This window comes from Aptenodytes forsteri, unplaced genomic scaffold, assembly GCF_000699145.1.
Source record: "Aptenodytes forsteri isolate BGI_AS27 unplaced genomic scaffold, ASM69914v1 Scaffold41, whole genome shotgun sequence".
NCBI classification, from domain to species: Eukaryota; Metazoa; Chordata; class Aves; order Sphenisciformes; family Spheniscidae; genus Aptenodytes; species Aptenodytes forsteri.
Window position 1 is genome coordinate 616,759 of NW_008796211.1, and position 18,007 is coordinate 634,765.

Sequence of the window (18,007 nt, forward strand, 5' to 3'; positions counted from 1 at the left end):
AATCTGTTCTCCTTTTCCTAATCAACTTCTCTAAGCTCAGAAATAGCCCAAGTGTTATGTTTGGACTTCCCTGAACTTGCTGGAAGACTTGGATTTATCACTATCTTAATACTTTGTCTAAAGGGGCTTCCATAATAAAAGTGCAGTGTTTAAACAATCATTAACAAGTTTGTTCATATTTCAGCTGGAATGCAAAGTTATTTAAACTATTTAAAGGAACTAATCCTTCAAAAATAGATTAACTTAAACTAAAACAATAAAAATCAAAATACAGTCCTGAACTAATTTAGCCCAGTCAGCTCTGTGTAGGGAATGTAGGGAAAAAGCTGTGGATAGGAAAAAGAAGTCAAGCTAACAAGTCACATTACTGGAGTGAGAAAGGGAGATCTGAATTGAGGAAGAAAGAAAGAAAGAAACAAACATTGATTCTTTGTCAAAGGCACCTTTCCTTCTAAAAATCTCTCGGAAATTAAGTAGGTAGTGGGCAAAAAGCAAGACAAAATGTTTAAGAATCCTGAATAAAAACTACTAACCTTTCAGTCATGTTTTACCTGCTTTTCCATGTCTGCAAGATGCTTTCGCCTCCCCTCCCCCCCCAGGTGCTGATAAAGGTCTCCATGAAAAAAAAAAGCATTTGCCAGACGCCGTTTTAAAGGTACTAAAGTAGTGAGCAGATACTCCTTTGAAGCCTACATAATATACATGGAAGTCAGGACTATCATGGTTGCTATTTCACTTTAAAAGTCACTTTTGAGCATATCACGTAGTTGTAGAAAGCATCGCTCACAACCATAGCAATACGCTCCCTCTAGTTTCACTGTCGCCTCACATTTCAAAAGGCGTTTATTGCTATATTTTAGTTTTTAATAAGCCTTCTAGACTCATGTAAGGATTAAACGGATCCAAAGAAAGACCATCTCCCACTCAGATCAGACTGCTGACCAGAAGGTCAACCATTTAGTTCTGCGGAACAATAAAACAGCAATGGCCAGAAGCTTTGATCTTAACGTTAGCAACACCCAGGTGCCTATTTTTCACTGTGATCAGTGTGACATCTGAAGAATAAGACAGAGTAAGCTCTTACCAAAAGCTCTGCGAAGCTCAGCCACACACACAATTACCTTTGCTGAATGCAATATTATACAACCACAGTTCACTTTTATCTACGAGCTTTCAGAATAAATAGCTATGCCAACAGAGACTCTGTTACTTAACATTATTTTGAAGTCTTCTCCAGAATCCAAAGTTTATTCCTATCCTTCAGATTGCAACAATAGGTTACATCTCATATATAGTGAGCTTCTTCGGCCACCTTCACCATCAGAATCAAACTGGACTATATTGTTTTATTTTCCTGAATTAAACATTAACATTGGATACTGACCTATAACTTAAAAGCTGGCCCTATTGATTCTATTAGTAATAATACCTCCTGAACTAGTAGAAAGTGAGTCCAGTATTGCTGGACCTGTCATATTTTGTCATTCTATTCATCTGAAAGACATAGGAATGTTTCGAGATCTGAATCTATGAAGTCAAATATTTCTCCTTAGGCCAAATCACACAATTAAGCCTTTGTCCCCGTCAGTTACAAAAAGTTGGTGTGAAAAAACAAAGCTTGCAGCACCAGTAGCACTGAAATACTGTACTACAATGAAACTGGTAGAATCATGCAAGGTGTTCTCAAACATCCCAAAGGCATGCGGGAGGTACTAGCTGGTGTACATAAATCTCTCTCTAGTATCAGTAAATGCAATTTAATAAACTAATAAATAACTTAAAAGGCATTCAACATAGTAAGACAGTTTATCACCAGCTTAAATTCTTGATTTTCTGCATCCATTGACAGTTCATTTTCCCATATGGTAGGTTTGCTACATATTAAGTATTTAGTTAAGCTTTTCCATTTGTAAATGCTTATTATATGCCAAAGCTGTACACAAATTCAAGAGAAAAGAACAGTAACATAAAACCAGCTAGTATTAGTTAAAAAACCCACTGACCTCTGCGAAGAGTAATATTAACTTTTTAAAAATGCTACTGCATATAAATTCCCATTCATGTTTTGCAATTACACAAAACATCTGAAAAATTGTCATTCTACTTTGCTTTACAATGGTTTTATACTTGGAATCTATCCCTCCAGTTAAGCAAAACTTGTAAAGTTAATGCTTTGCTCCTCCTTAGTATAGCTGTTTTATTATACAGAAAATCTATTTCTGAAGCCAAGAGATATTGGTTGTTACTATACGGCCAAGTTAACACAGATTAGAGTGGCAAAATACGATGATCTGACAGAGCAGAAATTTCAAGATTAACAGTTTAAGTAGATCTTTTCTTCCAAAAGAGCATAAGTTCTTTAGTATAGCTAAGTACCTTTGAAGAGGCACCAAAAACAAATAGCCCTTTCAACTGTACTTTAAAAAAAAAAAATTTAATTTTCATTTCAAAAGGGATCTTGAAATTACTAGATACACATACATCCCTCTCCCATGGCCCTGTAAGATACATTCAGTAATTTAAAATAAAGTTTCCATACTTTATAAGCTAAGTACCTTTGAAGAGGCACCAAAAACAAATAGCCCTTTCAACTGTACTTTAAAAAAAAAAAATTTAATTTTCATTTCAAAAGGGATCTTGAAATTACTAGATACACATACATCCCTCTCCCATGGCCCTGTAAGATACATTCAGTAATTTAAAATAAAGTTTCCATACTTTATAACTTCATATATATTATATATTTAATATATAGTGTCAGTAATCTACTTCTATTATTTTGTGAATTCAATGGAATTTATCTATTACCTGAAAAGAAGGAATTTAAAAGATCCAGATGGAATCTGTGGATCAATATTAGCACCAATACAGATGGCCATTACTTCAAAATGACTGCAGGGACTGAAATAATATATTTTTTATAACTCCCCTCTTACTGCACAAGCATTCCTGCAAAATATTTAGGCAGCAATACCTGTCAGGTCCATACATCTATTCCTGTTAAATTTAAATTTTATACAACTTTCCTTACTGTAATATACAGTATCTTTTTTGTCCTGTTGGATTATTTCATTTTTCATGGAGAAAAGTGATCAATAGCTATCCAACAGAATTTTTTTTTTTAAATCCCCTCTCTCCTTCCATTGTATGGCTCAGTTTCAAGATTTAATCGATAGGCAGCCACCATCACTATAACCAGTACCCTTCTAACACAGTTCAGTCACTGACTGTTGATGCTTAAAACACAAAGTTTTGAGGTTGGCTTGCTGTTTACGGAAACCAAGATACTCAGAGGGCGTATCTTTTCAGCACGCTCACCACCATCTGCCACACAATAACGTCAGTCAGTCCCGATACTATAATTCAATTAGTTACCTACCATTTGGGTAACAAAAATAACAAACCCAGTTGCGATTTTAAACTTTATAAGAATATTCACCCTGAGAACACAGAGGAAGTGTTTAAAAAAAATTCTGATATGTTTTCTCTTCTTATATAGTTTTCTTCTTTTCTCTTCGTCTCCTCTTGGGTACCTGGGTTTGTATCTAGTATTTGACCTCACACTTGCTTTGTCAGTTGACCTGTTCATGCCACAGTCAGGTACTGGTGATAGAAAAGCCCAAAAAGGCTTGTAGAAAAGAGGCAAGCAGCAATCCACCAGGTGAGGAAAGACAGGAGTCCCCGGAACAGGAGAGGAGTGAAAATATTCTTTAGGCTTCCCAAAGCCATTGTAATTTGTACTACAGTTACTTTCATCTTTCCATCAGCAGGTGGAGACTCAGAATAAACTGAACTGGGAAGCAGACTGTTTTCTACTGGAGTGTCAGAATTCAATTCCGGGTAGATACCCCAAGAATAATTACCTGTTAAAAAGAAACGAGTAACAGATTTTTGTAGAAATAAATTCAAGTTCTATTATTTCTATCACTCTATAGATCATCTTATATGTATTTTTCACACACACACAAAAAAAATGTAGTCTTTATAACTTAATAAATACTAACTGTATTCATCTGCATGGCTTCCTGATCATACTAGTAAGCTATTAGGGTAGGATTCATCTTACCTTTTGACATCTTAACACCTACATGTGACGCAGTTGCCTTGGGACCCCTGTCAGTGCTGGGTATGATTCATCCCACCAGATGTAGATGTCTACTCCAGAATGGGATGAATCACAGCCTAACAAAGCCTATCTCTTTCCGTTGACATTTTGCAAAAAGAATGCCACAACTGCATGGCAGGCTGTGAAAGACATCCCTCACAAGAAAGAAAGAAAAAGAAAAAAAAAAACCCCATAACAACCCAGAGTGACATCAGATCTCCCAATAATGAAATGAACCCCATATCTCACAATTTCCATTCAAAAAGCCTACTTAAGATTGAAAAGCTGAAAAAACATTAACAGATGCTCATACGGTTAAATCAACAATGCTTTATACAACTCACTTTTAAAATACCTTTTAAAAGACAAATATTTCAACAGAAGTAAACAGCTTAATTGGTTGTATTACACAGTTTCTCAGAAATAAACAAATTAGCAGATAATTGAAAGATGTCAAAAGCAGCAACAGAAGAGGACTGCTTAAAAGCCACACATCATTGTTTTAAATTGCAGGGAACTACAATGTATTTCTGTATTGCAAGTACCCGTTCATTCTAGTTCTCTTTAGTAATCTGAAAATATAAGAGCCCTGTGTAGAACAGAACACATTTTTGTCGATCCAATTTTGCCTACCTAGTGTTTTCAAGAGCAGAGTTGTGTGAAGGAGCATTACCAATGGTGCAACATACTGCAGTGCAATTACACAAAGATAATAGAATACCCGAGCCACCTGGGAAAACAGAAGAGAGTAATTCATGAGTTCTGGCTGATCAAAGCAAACCTTTATGAACATGTCTACAAAAACCAAGCAATTTATTAAAAAAAAACCCAGTAGTTATGTAATATAAGCAGTTTTAAAAGTTTTCTAGCACTTCTTGGCATGTGACATATTGTCTTCAAAAGACCTAATGAAGAAATCCCTCTAATGAACTCTAGTTTCAGGACATTTACAAACCTGAGAGGAAGTGCTGAAAGGAAATAACTAAAAGCATCAGTTCTGTTAAAACAAACAGAATCAATTTTGCTTCTGCAAACTGCACGTCATCAAAGATTTCTATTTCAATATACCAGAATCAAAGCTAAATATATGTTTAATTTTTTAAGTCCCCAGTGATTTACAAACTAAATCCCATTTAAAAAATGAAGTAGTAGTCACAGTCCAAAGCCTCATAAAAAGGAAATGACAGTTTGGTTACTATTGCAGTCCCTTCTCAAAAGCAAAATATTTTTAAGATGTCTAGCTGTGAAACACCAGTATTTTAAAAACAATGACAAGATGTTTTTTCATTAGTAGTTGATCAATAACAGCATTTAAATGGTCTTTATTTCAGGTATACGTTATGGTTCATTGAAATCCACTCAGATTTATCCCTCCCCCTGCTCCCAATCTGTTCCATCTTTCTCAAGATTGTTACATTACCTACTTTATATAAGCTATTGACCTAAAAGACTAGACCAAATAAAGAAGGAAAAAAGTCATAAAATCAATAGCAAGCAAGAAATGAAATAAAGCTGACTGGATTTTAGAAAAGAACAGAATACATGGTGGCAAAAAAGATGAAGGCAGACATGACATTTTTGGAAATACCTCTAAAACCTCAAAGGGCTTCGTGACGAGCAAGCATCAAAAAAACTAACATGAGAAGAAAAAGTAGTAAGACACTGACAGAAGAAAAAGCATGAGACAAAAAATATTGTAAGATAATTGATGGAATATGATAAAAATAACAAATTAAAAAGTAATGATCACTGTAGGATGACAGATAGAAAAGACTTTACTGGCAGAAGTTCCAGAAGAAAATAAAGCAGACATGGCTAGCAAAACAAGACAGGACTTCATTTAGTGGCTAGGGCCGCCTCAAAGAGGAGATATGGAGATACTGCATAAACTGATTTAGGAAACACAGCATAGAGAAGACATTATTGTGTTATAGGTAGGACGAAAGCTCCCAGAACTGAAATTATGCATTCACAGCAATCAGCACAGTTCTGTCCTAACCAGTTGCTGCTACCTGTATTTCCTAACCTGTTTTCTGAAGCAAACTGCTAGCCACTTTGTTTGTAAATAACTACTGCATAGTTCACTTACGACCTTCAGAATCTCAGTGAAGCCAAGGACAAGATTACAAGTAATAGTGACAATCCTAAGAGAGGAATCTTTGTCTTACGGCATACTTCAATATTCCTCCTGCAATGCACCCCAACTCCGCAAGATCATCAGGCAGCACTATCATGCAACACTGGAAATGTAAGTCTATTTTGCAGGCAACACAAAACACCATTTTACAACAAGCTTACGAATTTCTACCTCCTCAGTTTGTTGATGGTATGTTTTATTACTTTTCTTTTTAAATAAATAAATAAATAATTTTTTCCTTTGCCACAGTAACAAGATGGGCAGACAGTTTTGTAACTAGGCTAGTGCACTTGAGAGTGGTCTGACAGAATTAAACATGTCTCATTTTATCCCAAAATATAATCACTTTACCTTAAATTTTGCCTCAATTTAAAAATCATAGTTGGGATTAGGTAACAGTATTTTACCCTCCTATCTAAATTCAACTTTTTTTTTCCCCATGTTGTAGCTAGAGATCACCACTCACCCTCTGCACTCCGCAAGATCTATTCACGCTGAACAGAAACACATCATAATTGTAAAGAACAATTCATGAAAGGATCTTTTATAACAACTTCCAAATAACTTTAGACAAGCCATCTGCATAATATGGATGATACATCTCTGCATAATTAGGTTTACAGAATTTCTCTGTAATGGTGCTATTTTTATAGGAGATATACTTTAGGAAGCTTCATTCAGATTTCAGCTCTGGTGCCAAAGAAGACATAACAAACTGGAAAAAAAGCATTTGTACAGACAGACCACTCCAAATACCTAACCTCAGTGACACCATACTTACCATTTTCTGTAAATCAACCATACTTATTCTGCCAGCTTCCTTTTTCATCTGATCCACACTTTTCTGAGCTAAATTCAGATAGGCCTGTAAATGATGACGCATCATAGCCAACCGTAAAACACACAACAGGATTATAATCCACAACCTCATGGTGTCAAATGTATCTTCTGACATTCTGTGGATTAAAAAAAAAAGGGTAACGCTGTTTTCCAAAGGTCACCTACTGCTACAGAGTTATTTGTTTGTATCATCTGTAAAGAAATCTTGCAGCATATTGTCAAAAATACTTAACACACAATCTACAGTTATGAAGTTCATGTGCAAGTAATATTCACGTTTGCCCTCTGCTTCCCTCTCTACTGCTACTTCTTAATAGCCCTATTGCAGCATTAGATCCAAATTAGTATCCATTTGCCCGTAAACACAAACAGCTCTTAAATGCTTAAATTCTGAGTAATGAAGACAGGACACTAAAAGACAAGCTCACTCAGATAATTACAGGTTTTGAGACACACAGTTCTAGATAGCAAGTGTGTACTTCAGTTGCCTTAGATACCCTGTTACAGCACAGCCCTCATTTTAAGATAAACTGAGGAACAAAATGGAAGCACAAAATATGTATATGTGCAATGTTCTATGTAATAGTTCAGTGGTCACAGAATCACCTTAGAATATCTTAGGCCTAGAAAGCAATAAAAGTGTCAGCCAATCATGTCTGTTTCAAGTCTATTTGAATACTGCTATTTTGAATTATCTAGACTAATAGTGACAATGGCAATCACCTATGCTATTTACACAGTATTTATTTCAGATACCACTCTTCCTGAAAATTCTTTCCTTTTTTACATTTTAAATATTTTAGCTATCAATTCCATATGCACTTCACCTAGACACAGATCTTAAGACAAATTGCTTAGGTCAGTTCTCATGCCAATGTATCTCGACTGCCTTCAGTGAAACCACTCCTTTCCTACACCAATATGTAAGATACAAGGTTCCAGAAGTTGGCAGTGAGGTGGTATTCCACCCCTAGGAAGAACAACCCATCACTGCCAAGGAGATGCCAGAAGGTAGCAGCTTTTTTGGGAACGACCACCTTACCATTCAACACTGCGACTAATTCTCGTTCTTCCAAAATAACAGAAGCTCTTCTGCAACTTCCACAATACCTTTGACAGCAGATGCTATTAAATTTTAAGTCTTTCACGTTTCTATGACTTTCACAGGGCACTACTTAGACTTATGGTTTTGTTCTCAATACCCCAGAAAGAATTTTTAAAGGGAATCTTACAAAGGGACGCTCTCTTTGCCCAAAGGTGGGTTCATAATGTAGTCCTTAGTGATTGGTTTCACCCACAGTAGAACCGTAAATAAAGGTGCCAAGAAGTTTATATGTAGCAATGTTCTGAAAGAAGAAAAAAAAAGGGGGGAAGTTATTAAATACAAACAATTACCATACTGTTGAAACTGGTGGTACAGATTCAAAAGGAGAAATCCAAATTTTAAAATAGTTGGAAGAAAGGTAAAGAAGAAAATTATTTCCCTATTTTATAGGTATGACTCGCGTTTCAACAAATCAGTAATATTACATACTGTGAAATCACACTCTTTGTGGCTTAAAAAAATGTTCTTAGAATATCTGAAAACTTGATTTATTCCAAGCAATCTAACCAAAGGAGCTACCTGCATTATGCCACACTATAGCAAAAGACAGTTGTTGAAAATTTCCATACGATGGCATAACACCAAATTGCACTAGCTATTACAGTTTTAACCTAGAGAGTCAGCATCTCAGATGGATAATTATGGGAAAAATGCTGCTATACTACTATTTTTTTGCTTTATTAAAAAAGTACTCAGATTAACTTCCATTATCTATACAGACCAGGGGAAGCAGTTCTGAGAGGTCAGATTTCCCAGTTTAATGAAGATTTCTACTTACGTACCTTGACTAAATGAAACTTGGTACTTACATTCAATTAAAGATACTCGGACAAAAAAAAAAAAAGCCAGCACAGCTATTCCATTTTAAAAGCATTGTACGAAACTGCACAGTTAATGTAGAGGCAGTACCCTTTTGTACAGCAGAATTTAAAAAGAGGAGATAGTTTTCTGGATTTTTTTTTTCCCTGAAATTAATATCCTTCTTCATTTCTGAACCCCATATCCAAATCATTTTTCATCACTAAATTGAAATGAAAAGTTCAGTGCTGTAGATCTGGTGGTTTTGCTAGTGCAATGCTTCCTCACTAACAGAACCAGCTTGTCTACACTTCCACCTCCAACCAGAGTCTTCTACACTCTAGAAAAAACGAGGTAATCAAGTTATTCTGAAGAACACAAGACCTTACTGATTTCAAAATATCAAGCTTCCTAAAACCATTAAAATGTCTGCATGTTTCAGAAGGTGTCATCACACACACGCTTAAATCATTGGTTTCAGATGAAGAAATAAGCACTGCTAGTTATTCAGCGTTGCTAGGGAACACGACAGCATCAAGGAACAGTCCAAAGAATTTTAGTAACTTGTGAAAGCATTTTACCTGAGATTCTACTTATTTAAGACATCCTATTGAGTTAATGGACTGGAATGTGCCAAAGGGTGGCAAGAATCCCTTTCTGTTTATTTGAGTACAGGGAGAAAGGTTGAAAGACTCTTGAAGCAGGCTCGGGAAAATGAGGGACTGTTTATGAAAATGGTACAAATTGATTAAGAAGACTCCAAAATATATGCAGGGAAGGATACTGCTGCTAAAGAAAAAAAAAAATCAAATCAGCTATCATTAATCATTTTGAACATATTAGTGAAGTGGTAGTTAATCATTAACCTTTACTTTTTTTTTGGTCAGTATTCCCTGTAAGTTAAGTCTCCCATTCTGTAATGGAATGGGAAAAGGAGCTTGTCCCCTTTATTTTTTTTCCTTTTTTTTTTTTTGTTTTGTTTTTGGGAGGGGGTTTTTTGTTGTTTTGGGGGGGAGCTTGGGGGCTGGTGGTTTTTTTGGGCAGCTTTGGGGATCTGGGGGAGGTTTGTTTTGGTTTTGTTTCCCCCCGCCCCCCAAAAGTAGACCATGTATTTGACTGCAGAGAAAGGCATTGTTTTCCTGCACCCAAATTAGAGAGCTTTGTATCAGTGACAAATCATCCTCACTTACTACTCCCCTTTAGTCACTGACAAACAACTGCAAACAGTCAATAATGATCTACTCACTCATAAAAAACACATCACTAAGGCCAAATACCATCTCTTCAGGCCAATTAGACCCTATCACTTGACAATGATTCTTTGTTTATAATTGCATTACCTAATTACACTGATATCTGACCAAGTTTTAATCCATTTAACGTAATTTTTATATTGTTCCAGTTGAATAGTCGAAGTATTGGTAGACTTTTGAAAGCAAATTGCTTGGTGTTGCACAAAGTTATCAACTAGTTCCAATACCCTCTAAACATTAAGTTAGAGAAGATTTATTTTTCATAACCTCATTCTAGTGGATATTAATTACCCTTTTAGTTCTTGATTAATAAATTTCTGTTTCAGAGATTTTATATTTCTGCCTAGGATCTCACGTCCACAGATCAAGGAAGATGTTGGAAAATTAGAGGATACTTACAGATAAGGCACAAGAAATTTTAAAATATTGAGAACCATAAAAATTAAAAACTAAGCAGTTTACTTCATTTAGCTGAAAAGAACAGATTAGGAAGTGACTCAGTCACAGTCTGCACATAGAAATTTAACAGCAGATACAACAAGCCAATAGCTTGCAGCTGTATCTGGATGCATTCAACTATGATGAGTGCAAGTGTAACACAGAGTACTTGGTTATAAATTTACCAAGAGCGAAGGACCCACTTTAAACACAGATTAATTTTTAAGCTGGGCATTTCTGGGGGAAAAGAAAAAAAAAATGCAGCTTGAACATAAATAATTTTCGTATCAGAAAATAAAACGGTTCTCTTAGGAAAGTGACCAGACTAAATGATGGCAATGGCCTGTGCTGTCATTAACATGTATTAAACATCAAAGGTCAAGATCTATGAAAGGCATTTGGAGTTGCTCCCTCAACCAGAGAACGCTGAAGAGAAATAGTTAAATCGGAGAAGACATATTACTACCAAAGTCAATAACAGCTGAAAATGAAAATATTCCTTTAAACTGGTATTAACTTCTGACCCCTATTAAATATTCTGGGTCATCTTTTCTTTGTAACTTACCCTAATTTATTAAAGGCATGATGCCCACCTGGAAGTGGGGGTGGTGAGTGGGGAAAAAAAAAAGTCATGGTTGCACCTCTACATCCTGAAAGTTATCTTAACTTCCAAAAAAGATATGATGGGGGAAAGGAAGCGGTAAGCAGAAACATTCATGGAGGAGCTCTTGCAGGAGGAAAGGAAAGCTCCTTTAATTGGGACTCTAATTACAAGGCAAAGAATGTAACAGGCTGGCAGAGCACAGGTTGAGCAGACAGAGGCAGGTGACAAGTCTGCTCAAGATATGAAAAGCAGGCAGCAACAGAAGTCTTAGTCACTACCTTCTTACTGGAATAGTTTGCTTTGTTTATTTTCAGACATTAAAGATTTAAGACTGAGTAGCATATACCTATGTGCATATATTTTCTCTTACTGTGTTATTTTTTCTGTTGCTAAATTCAGAGCATCCAGATGCATTTGAGCCAGTCGCAAGCCAGGGAATGTCAAAAAAGCACCAATAAGTGAACACAGAACAGCCAGGAACAATTTGAAGGTTAGTTTAGACACAGGACCCCTAAAAGAAAAGAAAGGAAATAAGCGTTTTCTTGGGGAGGAAGTTGGGGGGGTGGGGTATCAGAGACTACTTTCAACTCAACAGTATCTAACACGTAATAAAAAAGCAAACAGTATTCTATAGTTTTACTCTGGAATACTAGCATTATTACAAACCAATAAGGAGCTGAAATAAAAAAAACCAAGTCACCTATTTATTTCCTAGAAAAACAGAAAACCTAAGCTACTGCCTATAAGACGTTAAGCATGTTAGTAGAAAAGAACAAAAAAAGAGTAATTTTATATTGTAATTAACAACAAATTATATAACAGAAATAGCTAATAGAATGAATTTAATGATTATGTTTTTAAGAGAAGAACAGATGCATCACAAGTTTAACTGGTCAAACACAAAATGGATATTTAAGTTATACTACTTACATTCTACCTTTATCCATTAAAAAGCTCTATCAAACTTATTACTGCAGTTTTTCACAGATTTATCTAAAACATACATGTGGCCAATTAACGTGTCTCTTTCAAGTGATTAATATAATTTGTTTTAATGAACTATGGACTATGTAAAAAAATTACAGAAAAAAATATCCAGGATCAACTGAATTACGGAATTAACAAACACTGGATTACACAAAGAAAAAAGAAGTGACATGTAACTAACACAGATTAAAGAGGAACAAAAACAAATCTAGTGATCCACATGAGTTTCAGATTCTTTCTTGATCTACAACCTGTGAACTACCAAAAGACACCATCATCACCTCAACTGCTGCTGTAAACAGCCAAAGCACTGCAAAATTTCAAAAATAAGCAAACACTTAACAGGAAAATTAATATAAAGTTAGTAAACTTGCAATAGCTTAGGAAAAGCAGAGTGAAGAAAGGCTAAGAAATACATGGGATTCAGTTAAGGGTTTCCCATGAGTTTATTCATAAATGACACACTAATCAAGTCTGAGGAAATTTCTGTTCCTCTAAACAGCCAAAGCACTGCAAAATTTCAAAAATAAGCAAACACTTAACAGGAAAATTAATATAAAGTTAGTAAACTTGCAATAGCTTAGGAAAAGCAGAGTGAAGAAAGGCTAAGAAATACATGGGATTCAGTTAAGGGTTTCCCATGAGTTTATTCATAAATGACACACTAATCAAGTCTGAGGAAATTTCTGTTCCTCAAAAATAAAGATTCCAGAGCTTCTGCACGATACTTGAGAACTTTCAAGCACGAAATTCAAAGCTGCGGTCCCACAGTGACGACATACCCCACAAACGCATTTTAGACCATGTGTAGAAGGAAAGAATTGTAACAGAAATCCATTTTACAATATACAAAGGCTGTCTACGACAGCGACTGACTATTTATGTAACATCACAAGCTACGGCATGTTCCTTTGACAGCCTATACAAAACTTGGATGTCCTGTAGCAAGCAGATGTTTTTGCACAATAGGAAAACACTATTACAAACAGTCCTGAAAACAGGACTGAATCCCAAAATTTACTCCTCACGCCAACTTTATCACAAGCTCCATCTGTAGCTTTTGCACACTCATCCTCTTGCATACCACAGGAATGCAAAAAATACCTATCGTCTATTTTAAGCAATCCTTGCAAAGCTGATGGGAATTACCATGAAAAAAATGTTTATAGTTTTGAACTGTATTTTATGGACTACAACCAAGATGTCAGGGTAGAAACTATCTCCAAATTAAAAAGAGAAAACACAAATGCAACTTAAGTTACTTGTGAGTACTGACGAATTATTTTCATTAACCCACCTTTTCACATCATTATAGAGATAATAAGCATGTACGCAGTACAAATGCAGAATCCCTTTTTTGAAATAAAATGCCAGGTCATCTTTTAAATAAATCTTCATATGTCTAGCATAGCTCTTTCATGTGCTAATTGGTATGCCATAATGCAATAAAACTTGATTATTAACATTTCTGATATTTGTACACTTCAAGAACATGAATAAAATTAACATTATTTTTTACAAACATAAGTATTTCTTTTTTTTTTTCCCAGTAAAGAAGCTTCACTTTACTATGAAAGGCAAAATGGGTTAAATGTAAAACTGGAAGGCAAATATAATTAACAAAACAAACAACCTAGGCAAAGATTACACTATTTAAAAGAAAGCAGGGAAAATATACAGGATATCCTTCAGAATTTGCATTCCAAAGCAAAGTGTCTTAGAAGTATATGACATATAGAGTTCATTTTAACACAGATATTCTCAAAAACACCTAAAAGACTGGAAATAAATTTTTCAGGTCATGCAATCACTAGAGCTGTTGCAAACACTAAAGAAAGGAGTTACCTGATTCCAGTCCAAACTCTAGATAGTTTTCTGTCACAATGAGAATTGCCATTGCTTTCACGAAGAAGAAAAAACCAAAGGTGACACAGACTGATCTTTCACCTCCATCCTCTACTTTGAAATAATGGGTAGTCAACGAAAACAGTACCTTACTATACAAGAAAAAGGTCAAGGAAAATTAAGTTTGCAAAATAACTATATTTAAGAATTATAAAGCTGTATTTTGGTCATCTACACTAGGGCTGTTATACGACGCACAATTTTTTAAGAAAAGTAATGTGTTCAGCCAATTTCAGGTTAAAATTACAGAACACTGTAAAGCACAATAATCACATAATGGGTAGCCAGGAATATACTACTCTGGAGTATAGTTTTGATTAGTCTTACTTATAGTCAATTGCAGAAATATTCACTATCAACCTAGGAGAATTAAACCATGGTTTAAATGTAAATGATTACATAATCATAAGTTACATCAAACAAAAACCAAGACAATTGCATCTTCAATGCAAAATATCAAGCTAAAAGAAAAATATTCCATCAAACTACATAACTCCAGGTTTAATATATCTTAATTTCAAAATCCAAAATATTACTTTTGAATGCAACAACTGTGATGGCAGGGAAGTGAATAAACACATTTTTAACCACAGAGGAGCTATATGTGTTCTTCCTGGATGCACAAGCCTAAGGTATACATACAAACAGCAAGAACAGGATGCTCCAACAAGCACTTCTATCAATAATGGGATAAAATTTCTCAACTATGAGAATTTCTGCTCACAGGGACTGTAGACCTGCCTTACAAGAAACTGTGACAAAATGGCATGGGACTGTTGTTTAGATTATTAAATGACTGTTTACTAAACAGAAAACATATGAAAAGATGAAACATATTTCTTTACTGTCACATGCACGTGTTTGAGATTTCTCAGCTATCAAAGATAGTAAAACAACAGCACGTTTAGCACTATCTAGGAAAGAAAAATCTATCCCATGCTCATCTTGGGGAAAAAAAAAAACCCAACCTTAAAAAACCCTATATAGTCTGGTATGATATATTAAGTCCTTTCATGTAACCCCAGTGCCACAAATACGAACATCTAAGACATTACCTGTTCTGTTATCAAGCTGCTTTTAAAATGTTTATTGAGTATTCTCCTTTTTAACACACTTCTAAACATAATTAGCTCCAAAGTTAAACAGTAGATTAGGATAAATTTTTCATTATAGACTGTCAACTCAAATGGCAGGCAATATCCACTCCATATTTAAATAAAGTACTTGGGGATCACTCCAGACATTACCTGCTTTGAAAAACCGAAGAGAAAAAGGAAAAAGAAGATTTTAAGTGTAAACTGCACCCTTTTTTCCACACTATGCAATAACATATTCATTCATATTTGCACTTTTTTTACTACTGGAAGTATTTTAAGATGTAGATTACATGAAAACATGTTTTAGAGCATCTATTCAGTAAAACACTTGAACAGTCTTCAGTTACTCTCTCAAGAAACTATACGACTATGCAGTATCACACTTTATACACATTGCTGTATTTCATGTATATGCAGAGAGGTATTCATATGCACGCAATAAAGCAGCCTAAGCACAGCATCTAATAACTCTAAGTTCACAGTAATCAACTTAAGCTCCCTTCATACTTCACAGAAAGAACTGATATATCTAATGGAAGACTCACCTCGTCCTAAAAAGAGGTACATAATAGTTCATATAAGCTGTGTTCTGGAAAGCTCTGTATCTCTAATAATACATTATTAAACCAAGTGTCATTTTACAACTAGGGACATTGATCACAAATTGAAAACACATTAATTTCAAATCTTGAAGTTATACAAAGGACTTCGTAACAGTTTGTGATCAATAGTCCAACCCTATAAACAGATTTACCCCCTAGGTACTTCATGTTTTCAACTATGGATTGTGCCTAAAGGACGTGGAAAATGCAACCAGGAAAAAGAAAGCATACTGACAGTAAATTCCAATTATAGTGCAGATTCAGAACCCAATATATAAATTAATGATTATGCAAACTGTATGTGACTGAAACCCTCTGTTAGTTGAATAATCACCACTGCTACCTACTTTAGGGATGGAGAAAATCGAAGCATTATGGCTCGCTTCATCACTTCCTTTCACTGCTTGACGTACGTTTCAGGACCTACTGAAGAAATAATGTGGGAGTATACAGTCCCCACCCTACCTTTTATTGCTTTTATTTTTGGTCACAAAAGGTGAAATGCCTGTAGAATTTACGGTATACACTTTTTACAAAATTAATTTTATCTTTTAAATTGCTGCAATTATGGAATTTTTGAATGATATAATCCACTGGTATTTATGCACATGGTTGAATAGAAAAAGATCCATCTTCTGTTTCTATTAAAATACACAGAACTTTTGGATCCACAACTGCAAATCAAATAAACTCCTCTATATTATTAGAAAAATTAGTTTAAGCCTTAGAGGTTATTTTAAGATATTTGATGACTGCCTTTCCCTAGATCAACCTTCAGTCAAGTTAAGAAAAGACTGTCGCTTTCTTTTGCTATGCCATCAATATGTTTTCCAAAAGTAGCCAGTGAAATTTACTAACCTACCAATAAAATCAGGTTACTTAAACCTTTTTCAGATAACAGACAGCTTCCCAGCTGAGAAATATCTTACTCTTGCTATAGCACATTAATTTCCCTAAATACCTTGCCCTTGCAACAGAAACGATTGCATACAACACTGTTTAAAGGCTTACAGACAAAAAGTTAAGTAATCTGACTTATTCAGTTGTTCTCAATGATGAATTTTAAATAGCTGTGTAAGTACAGTAACATAAATTAGGCACACGCTACTATTAAGATGGATCATCTCTCAGTGTTGTCCATTTTACTCTATCCTTATGCACACTCTTCCTCCCACCAATAAAGCATTCTGTTATTTGACAAAACCAATCCTTTGCAAGTAAGCTGGCTGCAACTGCTACATTTAAAATTGTGATCAATAATTCAGTTTGCTAATTTTGAATATTTGTTCTGACAGAAGCCACCTTTCCAAATTTCAAAATAATAGAAATCATCAATCTGTCAATAGTTACTATCTGCAACAAACTGTAAATAAAGATTAATTAAAAAAATAGTAATTCAAACATTGTGGCCTACACCACAATGTTTTTGAAAACATTAACATTACTTTTTGCAAGAAACATTGCAAAACTCATTTTTAATCCAAAATACACAATCAGCAGGTCATGACCAATAATCTGTCTTAAAAAAGCCCTCAACATCTTTGTTTTGCAAGATCTTTTGTTACTCCTCTTCAAGTACTGGAAACTGTTCAGTGAGTGCTGGCTACCGGCATGAAAGGTGATCAATCAACACAGTATCCTGCAGCCTTTCAAAAATATTAAACACTGAGCAGGTGGTACGGCAGGTCTTCTAAATGCTGCCTCCAAGAAACATCTTTGAGTCTTCATGAAACTATCTAGCCATTTAAAGATTTATTTTTCTGTTCTGCTAAAAATAAGAGAGTTCCCTGTCCTGGAACTATTTGCCCACACTACCAACTGTGAGGCTGGTATTGTTCACACTGCAGTCCAGCAGAACGAGGGAGACACGCAGACATTCCTGCCCTAGCCTTACAGTGGGTAAGCTCAGATTGAGCTCCACTTGAGCATCTACCCAGTCTGGCAGGGGAATCTGGCATCTTTCACTGAGGTACCTGCTAATGCAGCTGCACAAACATTTCAGCACATGAAAGTGCGGCCAGCAGGTCGAGGGAGGGGATTCTGCTCCTCTACTCTGCTCTGGTGAGACCCCACCTGGAGCACTGCGTCCAGCTCTGGGGCCCTCAGCATAAGAAAGACACGGACCTGTTGGAGCGG

General features: G+C 35.4%; 1 protein-coding gene across 1 annotated transcript in view; it reads right to left on the reverse strand.

Moving 5' to 3' along the window:
• Positions 1 to 3,129: 3,129 nt before the first annotated feature.
• Positions 3,130 to 18,007, reverse strand: part of TMEM161B (transmembrane protein 161B) — a 32,051-nt gene continuing 17,173 nt past the window's right edge. The window contains exons 5-11 of the mRNA XM_019474376.1: positions 14,113 to 14,264; positions 13,372 to 13,402; positions 11,651 to 11,791; positions 8,315 to 8,428; positions 7,024 to 7,198; positions 4,739 to 4,835; positions 3,130 to 3,863 (exon numbers count right to left, since the gene is read on the reverse strand). Coding sequence (XP_019329921.1) covers positions 3,586 to 3,863; positions 4,739 to 4,835; positions 7,024 to 7,198; positions 8,315 to 8,428; positions 11,651 to 11,791; positions 13,372 to 13,402; positions 14,113 to 14,264 — 988 coding nt within the window. The 3' untranslated portion in view covers positions 3,130 to 3,585. The remainder of the gene's footprint in view (positions 3,864 to 4,738; positions 4,836 to 7,023; positions 7,199 to 8,314; positions 8,429 to 11,650; positions 11,792 to 13,371; positions 13,403 to 14,112; positions 14,265 to 18,007) is intronic.